This window comes from Anolis carolinensis, chromosome 2 (assembly GCF_035594765.1).
Source record: "Anolis carolinensis isolate JA03-04 chromosome 2, rAnoCar3.1.pri, whole genome shotgun sequence".
NCBI classification, from domain to species: domain Eukaryota; kingdom Metazoa; phylum Chordata; class Lepidosauria; order Squamata; family Dactyloidae; genus Anolis; species Anolis carolinensis.
The window spans coordinates 129,699,509-129,716,973 of NC_085842.1; the positions used below are offsets into that span (position 1 = coordinate 129,699,509).

The 17,465-nt window shown below is 43.8% G+C and overlaps 1 protein-coding gene across 2 annotated transcripts; it reads left to right on the forward strand.

Moving 5' to 3' along the window:
* The first annotated feature begins 393 nt into the window (after positions 1-393).
* LOC134296227 (uncharacterized) lies at positions 394-16,344 on the forward strand. 2 transcript variants are annotated; one of them, XM_062970514.1, is made up of 3 exons: positions 394-889; positions 9,576-9,613; positions 10,827-16,344. In XM_062970514.1, the coding sequence occupies exon 3, from the start codon at positions 11,418-11,420 to the stop codon at positions 14,136-14,138; it is 2,721 nt and encodes a 906-aa protein (XP_062826584.1). In that variant the 5' UTR covers positions 394-889; positions 9,576-9,613; positions 10,827-11,417; the 3' UTR covers positions 14,139-16,344. The 2 variants fall into 2 exon arrangements, with proteins under 2 accessions (XP_062826584.1, XP_062826583.1); XM_062970513.1 differs by having other exon boundaries at positions 9,576-16,344.
* The last annotated feature ends 1,121 nt before the right edge of the window (positions 16,345-17,465 follow it).

Sequence of the window (17,465 nt, forward strand, 5' to 3'; positions counted from 1 at the left end):
TGTGAGTTTTCCGGGCTGTATGGAAAACTCACAGCCCGGAAGCATTCTCTCCTGACGTTTAGCCCACATCTATGGCAGGTTGTGAGGTATATTGGAAACTCGGCAAGTGAGGTTTATATATCTGTGGAAGATCCAGGGCGGGAGAAAGAACTCTTGTCTGTTGGAGGCAAGTGTGAATCTTGCAATTGGCCACCTTGATAAGCCTTTTAGCTTCAAAGCCTGCTGCTTCTTGCCTGAGGGAATCCTTTTTTGGGAGGTGTTAGCTGGCCCTGGTTGTTTCCTATCTGGAATTTCCGTTTTCTGAGTCTTGTTCTTTATTTACTGTCCTGATATTAGTTTTTTTTAAAACACTGGTACCCAAGTAAGAAGCAGTCAAGCTTTGAAGCTGAAAGGCTATTCAGTGCTAATCAAGGCGATCAATTGCAACATTCACACTTGCCTCAAACAAGAGTTCTTTCTCCCACCATAGACATCGTTTCCAACCCTAACCCTGGACCTTTCACAGATACATAAACCTGCCTTGCCCAGTTTACAATATACCTCACAACCTCTGAGGATGCCTGCTATAGATGTGGGCAAAACGTCAGGAGACAATATTTCTGGAAAGTGGCCATACAACCCGGAAAACTCACAGCAACTCAGAGTTGATGTAGTTTAACGCCACTTGAACTGCCACGGCGCAATGCTAGGGAATCCTGGGAGTTGTAGTTTAGGAATGCAGCAGAACACATTTTGACAGGCAAGACTGGAGAGTGAGACGTTATGAAACCGTATCTCTCAGGATTCCATAGCTCTGAGCCATGGCAGTTCAAGTGGTGTCAGACGGCATGAATTCTGCAGTGTAGATGCACCTTTCTACGCCCCGAGCGCCTCCTATTCGACCTGCGAGGTAAAGATAAAACCCCGGAGCGCTCCCAGGTGCAGGGCCCGCCTTGAAAGGGCTCTGGTCTGCGGTCAGGAAAGGAAGGCCTCCTCGCCACACGTCGCGGCGTCTCTTTCTTCCTCCTTCTCCTCCGCAGGGCGCCTGGGTTTTCCCAAGCCGCGCTCGAGGGGCGCGCGAGAAGGATCCCGGGTTATGTAACGGGCCTTCTTACGTAAGGAGGCCGCGCGTGGCGTTGCGGAGGGATGCCTTCCTTCCTTGCGGCTGTGGTGGCGGCCCAGGCCCAGGCCCAGGCTCGCCTTCGGGCGGAAGGAAGGGGCTTCGCAGGGCGCCTGCTCGGCCATGGAAGCGCCTTTGGTGTGCTGCCATTGAGGCACCCTCCCTTCCCACAACTGCTGCCAATAACAACACATGAGGACAACGACCCCAGAGTTGGGTTGCTGTGCGCTTTCCGGGATGTGTGGCCATGTTCCAGAAGCATTCTCTCCTGACGCTTCGCCCACATCTATGGCAGGCATCCTCAGAAGTTGTGAGGTCTGTTGGAAACTAGGCAAGTGTGGTTTATATATCTGTGGAAGGTCCAGGGTGGGAGGAAGAACTCTTGTCTGTCTGAGGCAGGTGTGAAAGTTGCAATTGGCCACTGTAATTAGCATTGAATGGCCTTGCAGCTTTAAAACCTGGCTGCTTCCTACTGAGGGAATCCTTTGTTGGGAGGTGTTAGCTGTCCCACATTGATTCTCTCAGACAGGAAGCAGCCGGACTTTGAATCTGCAAGGCCATTAAAGGCCAATCAAGGTGTTCAATTGCAACATTCACATTTGCCTCCAACAGACAAGAGTTCTTTTTCCCACCCTGGACATTATTCCACAGATATATAAACCCCACTTGACTAGTTTCCAACAGACTTTGGGAGATTTTACCATTTTCACTGACAGTGCCGAATTTGAAGAGACCCTGCAGGGCAGTTATAGATGCTCGATAGTTGCAAATTTGGCAGCATTATTTCCAGCACAAGCATAACACTTAGTCAAAATATCAAGCCCATATCTTCATTTATTTATTTATTTACAGCATTTATATTCCGCCCTTCTCACCCCGAAGGGGACTCGGGGCGGATCACATTACACATATAGGCAAACATTCAATGCCTTTTAACATAGAACAAAGACAAACAAACATAGGTTCCGAGCAGGCATCGAACTCATGACCTCCTGGTCAGAGTGATTCATTGCAGTTAATTGCAGCTGGCTTGCTCTCCCGCCTGCGCCACAGCCCGGGCCCGGCAGCAATTTTCATTTGCATGGAAATTGCTGCAGTCTGAATATTGGTCAGAATTTGTCGTGATACATTTTGATACACACTTTGAGTCAACGTGTTTGACTGGATTTTGCATCCATAATGTTAAAATTAATTTCATCGGAATCAGCAGAAAAAAACTGTTCAGGATTTCAATTTGCTAGCCATTCTTATACATTTAGTTTCACTTTTATTAAACCCCCAAAATGGCATTTTCTTAAATGTCATGCACATGCTGACTGACTACCCTTCAGATAAGGGGGGGGGGGGGGGTCTAGATCAGCAACTATTGCAGTTAAGAGACCTCACATTTTGGGAAAGTTAGTGTAACACCTGATTGGCACTACAGCTAAAATGTGAACAAAATTGGAGAATATGATGTTAGGAAGATTTAGACCACTTGGCATGGAAGGACCCAATTGCTCTTATCCAATTTTCAATCTCATTCTCCTTACAATTTAATTAATCTTTCCTTACCTCAATCAAAGTGTGTTTCATGTTGCATTTTTTCCATTTTTAAAATATATAAATTTCCCAATTCCTTTCTCTTTCTGCTTCTGGGCTTTCCTTTCTTTCCCATTCTATTATCCTCTGGCTCATTCCATGTCATAATAGCCAGTTTCTTTATCCACACTTCCTCTTTAACTCATCCCATTTTTTATTCATCCATCAGAGTTTAATCACTCGCCAAATTTTGTTATTCATTTCTGTTTCATATTTATCAATTTCCCAAATATCTGATCTTTTTATTAGTACTATTGGAAGCAGATGTATTTCATTTATCGGAAATAAAATAAATGGAACTTTGCTATTTTTTTCCATCATTGCATTGTTGAAATCAGTGGTCCATCTTTTATTTTCATTATTTTCTTATTATCATCATCATCATCATCATTTAATTACTTATTAATCGCCCTCCATCCACGATGCTCTAGGCGATTTACAAGATAAAATTGTAAAGGATAAAAATACATACATACAAATATTGATAAAATTAACATAGATTAAAAGCTCTAGTAAAGAGCCAGGTCTTGAGTGCTAGGGTAAAAGGCCCCAACTCACGCATGGCTCTCATATAGGGCGGCAAGGCATTCCATAAGGCAGGGGCAGAAATAGAAAAAGCTCTGCGTCTTGTCCTTTCCAAGTGCACTTCTCTAGGACCCGGTACATAAAGTAAGTCTCGTTGGGATGGTCGTTGCGACCTCCGATGATGGGAGAAGGAGAGACGGTCCCTAAGGTACGATGGGCCCTGGCTGTAAAGAGTTTTAAAGGTCAGAACTAGCATCTTATATAGACCATGGTAATCAGTTGGAAGCCAATGCAGATGCTGCAGCACTGGCGTTATGTGGCATTTCATGGGTGTTCTTGTGAGTAGCCTGGCTGCCGCATTCTGAACAATACGGAGCCTTCGGGTCGTGGACATTGGAAGGCCAACATACAGGGCGTTGAAATAGTCCAGCCTAGACGTGACCGTGGCATGGATGACTGTTGCCAGAGCCTCATCAGATAGATAGGGTGCCAGTTGCCTCGCTTGTCGTAGGTGGAAAAAGGCCTGTTTGCTGGCAGCAGCGACCTGAGCTTCCATTGTCAGCTGCGAATCTAAAACGACACCCAGGCTCTTAACGGTAGGCGAAGGAGATAGGGCAGCACCATCGAAGGTGGGTAGCAAGTGGGTCAGACCAGTCGAGCGGCCATGCCAGAGAATCTCGGTCTTCGCCGGGTTCACCTTCAGTCTACTAGCACGTAGCCAGTTCGACAGAGCCTCCAGACATAAGGTGAAATTGTCTGGTATTGACGTTGCTCCAGGCTCCAAGCGCAGAAGGAGTTGGGTGTTGTCCGAATATTGATAGCAGTCTAGGCCGAAACTCCGAGCCAAACTAGCAAGGGGTCTAACGTAGATGTTGAAGAGAAGAGGGGAGAGAATTGCACCTTGGGGTACCCCACATAGGAGGGGAGATCTGTCAGAGACTTGATCCATATACTCCACGCATTGGCTCCGGTTTAGCAGAAATGAGTTGAACCAATTGAGGGCCTGACCACAAACTCCGGACATGGCAAGACGGTGAATCATTAGATCGTAGTCAACGGTGTCAAACGCTGCGGTAATGTCGAGAAGTACCAGTAGCGCTGATCCACCGCTATCAGACTGGCGACGAAGTTCATCTGTAATGGCAACCAGGACTGCCTCCGTCCCATGGCCAGGGCGGAAGCCTGACTGGAAAGGGTCGAGGCCGGCCGTGTCATCCAAAAATTGTTGCAATTGTCCCAGTAGAGCCCGCTCTATCATCTTACCTAAGAATTGAAGGTTAGAGACAGGATGGTAATTAGCAAGGGTCATGGGATCCAAGCTAGGCTTCTTTAGCAAGGGACGAACCCTTGCCTCCTTTAGGTTGTCCGGGAAGACCCCCTGTTCAAGAGAGCCATTGATTATATTACTCAACGGATCGAGTAGACCTTCCAGGCAGCTCTTTACCAGCCAGGAGGGACACGGATCAAGGGAACAGGTGGTTGGTTTTGCAACAGCCAGGATTCTAGCGACATCTTCCTTGTCAAGCGGAGTAAATCGGTCAAAGATAGGCCCACTAAGCGGCCACAAAGTCTCAAGCTCATTTAAGGTATCAACTGTAGGGGGCAGTTCCTGCCGAAGCACGGTGATTTTATAAGTGAAAAACTTCTGTAATGCCTCTGCTGTAAGAGCCATGGTTGCTGGGTTTTGGACTAAGGGAGCCGGACTGGTCAAAGCACGAATGATTTTGAATACTTGAGCTGGGCACGATCTAGCAGAGGCTATTAAGGAGGAATTGTAAGATTTTTTAGCATCCATGACGGCTGATTTGTAGGACCTGCGAAAAGCCTTGAAAGCGGACAGTGACACCTCGTCGGGTTTACGTCGCCACCGATGTTCCAGCCGCTTTCGTGCTTGCTTCATCGTCCGTAGCTCATTAGTGTACCAGAGGGAGCGATTATCTAACTTTTCCTTAATACGTGAACAATGTCCCCACTCATTGGTTGATTTCTCAAATCTTGCCCATCTTTTTGACTCATCCAAATCCAGTTCCAATAATCTCACTAACTGGGATGCCTCAAAATAGCTCTGTAGGTTTGGGGCTCCCCAACCTCCGTTCTCTTCTGGGGAGTATAATATCAAATCAGAGATTCTACTCTTGTTAGCCCCTGCTATCCAACATTTAATTGAATTGTACCATTTCTTTATAATTTTGGATGGAATATTAAATGGTAGTATTTGAAAAAGGAACAATATCTTGGGTAAAATCATCATTTTGCAAACCTTTATCCTGGTTGTGATATCTCAATTCAATTTTTTCCAGTTAAGTATTTGCTTACATTTTCCCATAATTGGTTGTAGTTTAGTTGAACTATATTATTTACATTATTTGGGATTTTGTTGTTTATTTGTTCAGTCGCTTCCTACTGTTTGTGATCTTGTGGACCAGCCCACGCCAGAACTCCCTGTTGGCTGTGGCCACCCCCAGCTCCTTCAAGGTCAAGCCAGTCCCTTCAAGGATAACAACCATCGGTTTTATCTTTGGTCGGCCCCTCTTCCTATTTCCCTCCACTTTCCCCAGCATCATGATCTTCTCCAAGCTTTCCTATATACTCATTATGTGATCAAAGTACTTCATCTTTGCCTCTAATATCCTTCTCTCCAGTGAGCAGTCGGGCATTATTTCCTGGAGTACAGACTGGTTGGATCTTCTTGTGGTCCAAGGCACTCTCAGATATATACTCCCAAATATTTTAACTTCTCCCAATTTTACTCCCAAACTGGTTTTCACCTCTTTTAGTTCTTTCCCAATTTTTATGTAGAGAGTTTCCAGACCCGTTTCGACTATATTAAGTCTTCCACAGGTGGAAAAATAATTACAAAATGAAGAGTTCTCCAAAATATTAAGTCTTACTCAGGTGGAAGATTACAATGATGAAGTTGACATCAGGTTCTCCTAAATGGTGCTCTGCATTCATTTGATTCCATAGCAAGCACACTTTTTTAGTTTTTGTAGTGTAGTGTCCCAGTTTTAGAAATAAGGGTGCATGGTCCCCTGACCAATGACTACCCACTGGTAAGTTTTTTTTATAGGCAATACATTATTGTTCCCTGCCAAAAAAATAATCTATCATAGTGACTTTTTAAAAATCTGGGATAGTAATATGTGGTGAATCAACTCTTTCTCCTAACCTGTTATTAACTTCTGATGAGTTCCAATTTTCAAGATGGATTTTACTTTCCAATCCTGAAATTCCTGTCAGGTATAGGTCATTGGAGAGCAGCATGCAGACAAAGTCTAATTGATCAATTTAAAGCAACCTAACATTTTAAGTTGTAAAAGACAATATAAATGGCACATTAAACAATTTAGCAAGTTAGAACACACAAAAACGTGTATTTGTATAGATTTGGATGAAATCAGTTTGGCAGTAAAGGCTTTGCTTTTAAAAAAAATATTTTCCCCATCTTCCTCGGAGAGGGCAATCCACAAAAGGGGACACTACAAAAGGGAAGTCCTCTCCCTTGTCCTCTTATGGTGTATTGTCACCACTGGTAAGACATAAGAGGAAGCCCCTCCAGCAGATCTCAATCCTTGTGGAGTTGTGTAAAGGGAGAAATGCGCCTTCGAGGGTCACATCACCAACCATGCTTTGCACCATCTGATGTTCCCCTGAGCCCCCTCAGCAACCTCACTTCCTTGATTAAAGACCTCATCCCATGGGGGTGGGAGCGAGGAAATTGTCTTCTAAGTTCAGTGGTCTTGGAAATGGAGAATTTAACCATAGCTCCCTGCCCACCTTAAGAACCTTATCAGATGCAGGATCATCATCCCCCTCCCATTTCTACAAACTTTGAAAACAGATTAAAGATGGAGTCACAGGGAGCCCATTATATGATGCAAGACTACTTCCAGCAGTTCCCTGTGGGGCTCTGTCTTTAAACTGTTTTTAAAGTGTGTAGAAACTGAGGTTTTGGAGTCAGGGAGCAATCATTTTCAGAGCTCCTGATTCACACAGAAAGGCACTTCTTTTAACATGGGATAGGAACTTTCCTGTTCTCCTGTGTCAGATCGTTATAGTGACATCAAAGTGTGGGCATTTATTTATTTATTTATTTATTTACAGTATTTATCTTCCGCCCTTCTCACCCTGAAGGGGACTCAGGGCGGATCACAATGTACACATACAAGGCAAACATTCAATGCCATATGAACGTAGAGACAGACACAGACACAGAGGCAATTTAACCTTCTCCAGCTTCCAGCTTCCTGAGGGGATGCTTGATTCCGGCCACAGGGGGAGCAGCTGCTTCATCATCCACTGTGATGCCAATTTCCTCATTCCAAACGCTGTTGGACGATTTTTATGGTGTCGTAAATTAGTTAAATTAGCCTTCCCACATAGTGGTACTTACATTTCCTACTTGATAGATGCAAATATCTTTTGGGTTGCTTAGGTCAACAACGAGCAGGGCTATTTTTTATTTTAATGGTCGGATGCTCACTCCACCACGGGCTGGCCTCGAACTCAGGACCTTTTGGTCATAATGATTTATTGCAGCTGGCTACCAACCAGCCTGCACCACAGCCTGGCCCTGTGGATGGTCTTGAAATGTGCCTTGATGCTCCTTTTCTTTCCATTAATGTTCCTGCATTAAACTTTTATGGTAATTTTTTCTTACAATTTATTCTTCAGGAATTGTACAATTTCAATCTACTGTATGACCAGTTTGCTGTTGCTATATTTTGCCTGTTTTTAGATCTAGATTTCAAACTTCTGCAATTTGGAGGTTTCTCCTATTTTAATTTTTAAAAAGGAAAGAAAAGAAAGCAGGATGAGCGGGGGCTGTACCTGTGTGAGATCTCAAAATGAGGAGGATTACTGAAGAAACAGACAAAAATACATCGCGTGTGATGGAGTGAATATATTATCCGTTTTCCTTAAATGGAATAGAACAAAATGCTATGGTCAGAAGACAATTCTCCCTGCTCTCTCTCTCTCTCTCTCTCTCTCTCTCTCTCTCTCTCTCTCTCTCTCTCTCTCTCTCTCTCCTCTCCCCCCCCCCCTCCCGCCAATGGGATGAGGTCTTAAAATCCATCCCACCGCAAAATACAACAGTTGCCACCCCACCTTAAGATGCCCAATTGTTTCTATGCAAAGTGAAAGCAGTGAAGCCAGTTGTTGCCCGGCTTCCCAAGACTTCGTTTCTCTTCATTTAACGATGAAATCTGCCGGAAGTAGTCCTGTGTTGTTTGATGGGTTTTGTGGGGCTCCGTCTTTAAGCTGAATAAAAACAATAAGATGACTCCCTGTTTTCCTCTCCCCCTCATGGGATGAGGTCCCTAACTGAGAGAGACTTTATTTCCCCTTTTGGGCCCTTCCAGATGAGTCATGTGGCAAGTCCAATTGAGCAGCCCCAACTTGCATGACCAAGGGTCCAGGAAGCTGCAAATAAAGACAACTCAGAGCTTTATAATATCAACTGAGATGATAGCAGTCTCTCTCTAGGATAACATTGGATGAGCTGTGATAAGGAAAATCTTGTGGATGGTTGCCAAGTCCATCTAGAACAGTGGTTCTCATCCTGTGGGTCCCCATGTGTTTTGGCCTACAACTCCCAGAAATCCCAGCCAATTTACCAACTGTTGGGATTTTTGGGAGATGAAGGCCAAAACATCTGGGGACCCACAGGTTGAGCATCACCGATCTAGAGCAATACTCTTCTGTTTTGGGCAATGACCACATGCAACAGCTCTGTGGTTGTGACCCATGCCTGTTAGATGAGAAGAAGAAAACACATGCATATAATAAAACAACCAGCAACTATGGTCAATAACAACTTGTCTGAGCACTATCCTGAATATAGTTTGGTTGAGGCAGTAGTGCAATGGAAAAGGGGCATCCAGAGTTTAAAAATCAATGTCTTTCCCACCATGTCGACAAAGCTGGATGGTGTGTATGCTGTTACCAATCCTACTGCCTCCATAGCAGCTGCAGTTGGACCTCAGTATTCAGACATTGGGCATGGATAGCAGTGCAGCATGATATGAACCCTTACTAAGGCTGCTACAAGGACTTGCAGTGATCACTGATTGTCTGGGTGCTAAATGTAGAAGAGTGGGAGTAAAGATTGGAGAACATACGCTAAATCTTGGATATATGTCTTGGAAGTTGTAATTCCAACAGAAAGTTATAATCCAAACAGAAAGCTCTGCAACTAAACTAACACTGCCAGATGCCAGAATGTCACTACCTTCCTGCTTTCTAAATCAGTATTTTCATGCTTTGGATGTGGCTGCTTGTGCTGATGTCGAGGGCTTTGGGACTGGTTGCTGCGCTCACTGCAGACATGACCCTTTCCCACCTATGTTGTTTTTTTCCTCCTTTGCAGGGGCTGCCTCTTGCCATCATAGACATAGAGGACCAAAGGTGGGTGTTCTTCTGCCTCCTAGCAAATCTCTTCACTTAAGATTGCTTGGCCTGCCATGGCTTTGCATTAAAAGAGATACATTTGACATTTAATGTTAGCTATTTTGACTGCATGTGCATGGTCCTTAGTAATTTAATTTTCAGTACAAAGACAGAGTTCAAATTAGGTCAATAATTAACAACACATCTGAAATCTGAGCATTGGAAAGCAATCAGGTTTTAACAAATTCATGCATTTCAAGCAGTTATGAATATACAACATTTAAAAATGGGATGCTAATTTCAAGTTGGAATCTGACAGTGTAAATTAATACAATTAATCAAACACTATTATTAAAAATGTGAATCGTTTCTGATTTTTGCTTCAGTCCTTCCTTAATCCTCTTCTCTGCAGTGTAGTGTTAGGAATATCTCAAATCTTATAGTCCTGTGCTGTATTTGAAAATAAGTCTGGTATTGTGGTAATTTGCCACTGGTAAACGACTGTTAGCTGTGGTGAGCAACTGGTAAGTTGCCAAGTGGCAAAGTATGTCATAAACTGAAGATTGTACAAATAATAATAATAATAATAATAATAATAGACATTGACAAAATTATGATCTGCCAACTGCAAAAGGCCACCCTGCTGGGATCTGCACGCATCATCAGAAAATACATCACACAGTCCTAGACACTTGGGAAGTGTTCGACTTGTGATTTTGTGATATGAAATCCAGCATATCTATCTTGTTTGTTGTGTCATAATAAAATAATAATAATAATAATAATAATAATAATAATAATAATCCCCCCCGCAGGTGCCACCTTGACGTGGTGGGGGGGCTTAACTGCTCCAATGATGACTGAGGGCTGTGCTGGCGGTAGTGTAACTACCGGCAGGTCCAACCAAGTGTGATGTCTCATGGGCCTTGTAGTCCCGTTCCTAGTACTATTGTGGCAGATGAGGAGGAAAACATGGGATTTCCACCGGTTCAGCCAGAATCGGAGCCCCTGCACCTGGAGGATGTTTGCCCTCAAGAAGTCAGCCAAACAAGCCTTGGGCAGAATTCTCCCCCGTTTTCTCGTAGGGACAATTATAATAGAGATAGAGGAACTAGGGAGGCGAATCGCCGGAGCGCCAGAATCGCAGCCAAACAATTAGCTGATTAGGTCTGCTTCCCTTGGGAAATTCTAAGGAGTCATACATCTGGACAGAGTTGGGTTTCACTTTTAGTTCTCCAGGGAAAGTGTTCTTCTGGCGGGAAACGAGACCCTATTTAGGTGTTTTGCCGCGAAGGAAACCTTGCGGAGTCAACTCGTCAGCTGGAGGAGTGAGATCGTGTGTGGACTACGCTACTCCAGTTCCTTGATTCCAGGACCAAGTTCCAAGCCTGCCTTGTTTCCCCGGACCTCGCCACGGACCTTGTTCTTGCTTCTTGTTGCCTCGTATCAAGTCTTGTTTGCCAAGAATCTAGTTGTTTTCCAGCCTTGTTGTCAAGCTCCAATGGACTAAAAGACCTTGTCATTTCCCCACACTATTGCTTGGCAAAGTGTGTGTTTCGGTTATTGGATTATAACTTTGGACCTTAATATCACATATTGGACATTATTTTCCTGGACTATATTTGACCTTTCTTGAAAGGTCTATTTCTGAACTTTATTCTTCACTTGTTTTTATTGACTTTATATATTCCTTTAATAAAGATATTAGATAGAATCCGGCCTCTGCGCTTGGTTATTGGTGCTCTGTAGCCTGGGTCCTGACACCAAGCCAGAGAGGTCTCAGCTGAGGAGCAGAACTAAGAGCACCTAACCCATTAGCATTATGGAGAATCAAACCCAAACGAAGTCTATACTGGCTCGGTTGTCGCCCAGGATAAAAAGGACCGCGGTGGATGCTGCTGATTCTGGACATCCATCGACAAGTGGGCTAAGGAATCATCAAAACCCAAATGAACAGTCACAGAAGCGGCAGAAATACACAATGCCAGAAAACCGCACAATTATGAAATGCTACTACAAATCTGAACCTCAAAGGCATGGCTACCAAAAAAGGATGCATCAACTGTGGAAACAAGAGTACCCTGACTCACAGATAACAGAACCCCGACTGGCTGACCAACGAAGATTCATAATCAGAAACAAAGTGTTCAGTGAAGTTGAACTTGAAGAAATCCAGAAAATTTGCAAAGTAAATTACTATCAGACCACAGCACAGATAGCAACAGAGACTCCAGCAACACTTGGAATGGTGGAACAGATTGAATCAGAAGAAAGTGTGGAGCTTTTGCAAGAATTTGAAGAACCAGCACTTGAAACATCTGCTGAACCACCAGGAACCTTGACAGCAAGACAACAAGAGCTCAAGGATAAGATCATGGCTCATGCTGCAGCAAATGCCATAAGAAAACGGCTCCCAACTCTAAAAACAGTGCCCAAGAGACACCTGGCGCCTCTCATGAAAGATGTGAATGCAGTACTCTCCACTGTCCAAATAACATCAATTGAACAAACAAACCAGTATGCCTACAGTGCAGCAGTGATAGTAACAGAAGAGCTTGGGCTCCTACAATCAAGGCAGCCCCAAAGAAAATCGACTGGAAAACCAAAGTGGGAGATCAGGCTAGAGTTGAAAATCAAGGAACTTAGATCAGATGCAAGTAACCTCAAAAATATGAAAGAGAAGAAACTGAAGAATGACAAAACCAAGCAATACCTGATCCGAAAGTACTGTCTAAACACCAGAAAAATTGAAGAAGCTTTGGAAATTGTGAAAGAACAAATTACAGCAACAGCCAGAAAAATTGAAAGGTATGAAGCCAGAATCATCCAGTACAGACAAAATCAGCTGTTTCAATCAGACCAAAGACGGTTCTACCAGAGTCGGAACCAAACAACAGACACAGTAACCATAAAGCCAGAGAAAACTGCAACAACGAAGTTCTGGAAAGAACTTTGGGAAAATAATAAAAACTACAACAAAAACGCTGGGTGGATAAAGGAGTTTGAAGGAAAATTCTCACAGAACAAAATGGAACTGATGGAAATAACAACTGAAATGATCAGCAAACTAGTGCAAAAAGTCAAGAACTGGACATCGCCTGGTAGTGATCAACTTCATGGATTTTGGCTCAAACATCTGATTAGTTTACATGGAAAAATGGCCCAACAATTCAATGAGATGATGCAGAAAGAAAGTATCAGTGAATGGCTAACAACTGGAAGAACATACCTGATACAAAAGGATCCAGCAAAAGGAGCAGCACCAGGAAACTACAGGCCAATAACGTGTCTGCCCACTATGTTTAAACTACTGACTGGCATCATAGCTGACAGAATTCAAGACTATCTTGAAGAAAAAAACATCTTGCCAGATGAACAGAAAGGCAACAAACGGAAAAGCAGGGGCACAAAAGACCAGTTATTGATTGACAAAATGATTCTGGAGAACTGTAAGAGCCGAAAAGCTAATCTTCACATGACGTGGATTGACTACAAAAAGGCCTTTGACTCACTCCCACACAGCTGGATCATCAAGTGCCTGGATGCCATCGGGATTTGTAAAAACGTTGGCACCTTCATTGAAAACATGATGGAGCACTGGAAAACTGAACTGTTTGTTGGAAATGAAAGCTATGGACTTGTCAACATCAGAAGAGGAATTTTCCAGGGAGATTCATTGTCCCCTCTGCTTTTCATTGCCATGATCCCTCTGTCAACAATCTTACAAAAAACAAATCTCGGCTACCAAACATCTAAGAATTCTCACAAAATTTCACATTTGATGTACATGGATGACCTGAAGCTATATGGGAAAACGGAAACTGAAATCCAGTCTCTGACCAACACTGTCCGAATTTTTAGCACTGATATCAACATGGAGTTTGCTTTGGACAAATGTTCGACAGTGGCATTGAAGAAGGGAAAAATCATTGAAAGTGAGGGCATAAATATGCCCAATGGCCAAACAATAAAGTGTCACCAGCCAGAGGCCTATAAATATCTGGGCATGTTACAGCTGGACAACATCAAGCATGAACATGTGAAAACTGTGGTCAGCAAAGAATACACACAAAGGGTCAGAAAAATTCTCAAAAGCAAGCTCAATGGAGGCAACACCATCAAGGCCATAAACACCTGGGCCATACCTGTCATAAGATATACTGCTGGCATCATAAACTGGACACAGGCGGAACTGGACAATTTGGACAGAAAAACAAGAAAACTCATGACCATTCATCATTCACTGCACCCTCGCAGTGATGTTGACCGGCTCTATCTGCCTAGAAGATCAGGGGGCAGAGGACTCTTACAAGTAAAACAAGCAGCCAAAGAAGAAGAACATGCCCTGGCAGAATATGTCAAGCAAAGTGAAGAACCTGCTTTGATTGAAGTCAAAAATCAGAAACTCCTCAAAGCACAGCAGACAAAAAACCAGTACAAGAAAACTGCACTACAAACTAGAGCTGACAGCTGGCACAACAAAACACTGCATGGAAAGTTCCTTGACAAAATTGAAGGAAAAGCTGATAAGGAGAAGACCTGACTCTGGCTCACGAATGGGACCCTGAAGAAGGAGACAGAAGGCCTGATCCTTGCAGCCCAGGAACAAGCCATCAGAACAAATGCAATTAAGGCCAAGATCGAAAAATCAGCTGATGACCCAAAGTGCAGACTGTGCAAGGAAGCTGACGAAACCATTGATCATATCCTCAGCTGCTGTAAGAAAATTGCACAGACAGACTACAAACAGAGGCACAACTGTGTGGCTCAAATGATCCATTGGAACTTATGCCTCAAGTACTGTCAAGAGTCAGACGCCAATTAGCGAACAAAAATAGAGTTTATTCAGCAGATAAGCCAAAAGGTAATGTTAACACAGAAAAAACCTTGAAACACTTCACTATCAGTGCTTCAAGAGCAGTTCAAACAAAAATATAATTCAGCAACACAAGCAGGTAAAAACAAAGCTAAACAAACTTAGTGCAAACTGCACTTTCTGAGTCCAAGCCCTGCCAGCCGGCTCTGTAGTTTTCAAAGGAACAGTTCCCAAAAGAAAACACCAAATTGGTCAGGAAACAGACAAACAAACTAAGAATGCAGTAGACTGCTTCCACAATGTGGATAAAGCCGAAGGCTCCAAAAGGATGGTGAAAAGACGTCGTCCGGGATTCCAAGGTCAGGTCAGGAGATAACAGCGGTGTCCAAAGAGCAAGCCAGGAGTCAAAAGCCGATAGTAGTCATCAATCACAGGGCGAAGGCAGTAGCAAGGTCAAATTCCGATCCAAGGTCTGAAGAGGGTGCAGTCATCCAAAACTGGTCCACGATAAGACACAGCGAGAGCCAAGCTAGGTGATAACAGCAGATTCAAATCATAGTCCAAGTCCAGTCTTCATGGAAACACAGAGATCCCAATGGCGCCTCAGCAACACCTTGCCACACGCAAAGTGCAGTGGCCAAACATTCCCATTTTATTCCCCTTCCTCCTGGGTGACCAAACACTCACACCCAAACACCAGGTGTCCCAAATCTACTCAGAGTCTGAGCTCCACACAGCTAGAGCTCGTGGATCTGGAGTACCTAGCAATTCGTCGGAGTCCCAATCATCCTGCCCACACTTAGCCCCATGAACACTTAAAGAACCATCCTCCCTTCTCCAAGCATCCCAATTGGGATCAGCTCCTGCAGAAACCCCAGGTTCAGAAGTATCCATAGACCCCAAATCCCCAGACATCTCCGGTGGCTGTGCCCATTCAGTGCCCGCTTCCCCAGCCACCACCTGTTCCTCAGCATCCATCTCCCCATCTGAATCTTCCTCAGAAGATCCCCCATATAGCTCTCTAAGTCGCTTCCTGCGCAACTCCTCCAGTGAACCCTCATCACGAGGGTTTTTTCTTCCTCTTCGAATTCCATCCCCATCAACCATAATCCCCGAAGGCGCAGTCACAACAAGTACCACCTGCCAGCAGCAAAGAACTGGTGGGATCACAAACCAGCAAAGATCGTGGAAAATGAACACGCAAAGATACTGTGGGACTTCCGAATCCAAACTGACAAAGTTCTGGAACACAACACACCAGACATCACAGTTGTGGAAAAGAACAAGGTTTGGATAATTGATGTCGCCATCCCAGGTGACAGTCGCATTGACGAAAAACAACAGGAAAAACTCAGCCGCTATCAGGACCTCAAGATTGAACTTCAAAGACTCTGGCAGAAACCAGTGCAGGTGGTCCCGGTGGTGATGGGCACACTGGGTGCCGTGCCAAAAGATCTCAGCCGGCATTTGGAAACAATAGACATTGACAAAATTACGTTCTGCCAACTGCAAAAGGCCACCCTGCTTGGATCTGCACGCATCATCCGAAAATACATCACACAGTCCTAGACACTTGGGAAGTGTTCGACTTGTGATTTTGTGAAACGAAATCCAGCATGTCTATCTTGTTTGCTGTGTCATACAACGTTGTTGTGTCAATAATAATAATAATAAATTATTTATTACCTGCCTCTCCTGATGGCTGGAAGCAGAGTGCAACATAGTAAAAATGTATCTACAATATATTACATAGATAAAAACACAAAAATATAAAAAAATTGCACCGAACACAGATACAAAATTGACATACAGTAGCAATAGAATGTAAATCAAAACTCATGACTGAAAGTTGACAAGGTATGCCTGCCAGGAGAGATAGGTCTCTTCAGTTGTGTCTTAAATTCTCTCCGCTTATTTAGCTGTTTATTTTCTTCTGGCAGGCCGTTCCACAGACTTGGCATGGTCAATGAAAAGGCCCTCTGGATGATGATTGCCAGTCAGGTTCCAGCTGGTTGAAGTAAGCGTCTCCCAGAGGACCTCAGTTTCCTAAGGGTGAATTGTGCAAGAGAAGTTGGCCCTGTAGATTATTTGGAATCAAACCATGTAGGATTTAAGCCCTGTTAATTCTAATTTGGTCTAAGAGACAGCGTGATGTAGTGATTTCAGTGTCAGATGTTTGTAGACTAGGGTTTGAATCCTCACTTAGCCATTGAGGCCCACTTGGGCAAATCACACTCTGCCAGCATTGGAAGAAGACAATGCCAAATTCCTTCTGTTCAAATCTTGCCAAGAAAGCCTTATAAGATTATAAACAGGAGTCAACCTGAAGGCACGTATCACAACAAACAGCAGAGGTGCACACAACAAATTGAATTTGAAGGAGGCCATATCTTCAATCCTCTGGCAAAAAGTCTCCTTCAAAATGTCTGGTAGACATATATTTCAAGAAGTAAAGGACAACAATTGTATTAGTAAGCTGATGCCCAGGACAGTTTGTGTCCTTCCTGAGGGCTCTTTCATACTTCACAGAAAATGTAATTGGGGTTTTAAAACATTGATCTTTTTTCCAAGCTGTGGCTTTGTAGGGTGATGTGTGTACATTTCCAAGTCTGAAGGATGGGTTTTGTTTAAGGCAAGGTGAGCCTGTCCGTTTGGAATGCGGTCTTCCTCTTTTCCTACTGCTTCCTACCTTACAAAGCAGTATTATTTTTTCTAATTTATCATGTCTTCTCATGATATGGCCAAACTATGACAATCTCAATTCAGTGTTTTTGGCTTCTTGGGAGAGTTTAGGCTGGGTTCACTCTAGGACCCATTTATTTGTCTTTTCAGCAGTATCTGCAGTGCTCTTTTCCAGGACCATAGTTTCCTGGGCAGCAGAAAACAAGCCTGCCCCTTCTTCCTTATGACATCCATTCACATATTTATACATGGCTATCGTGTGTCCTCTCAACCTTGTCTTCTGCAGGCTAAACATACCCAGTCCCTTAAGACACTCCTCATAGGGATTCATGGTCTCCAGACCTTTGATCATTTTAGTTGCCCTCCTCTGTA

Bases quoted from the DNA above. Each gene is read 5' to 3' on its own strand.
- LOC134296227 (XM_062970513.1), top strand. From the start codon at position 11,418: ATGGAGAATCAAACCCAAACGAAGTCTATACTGGCTCGGTTGTCGCCC.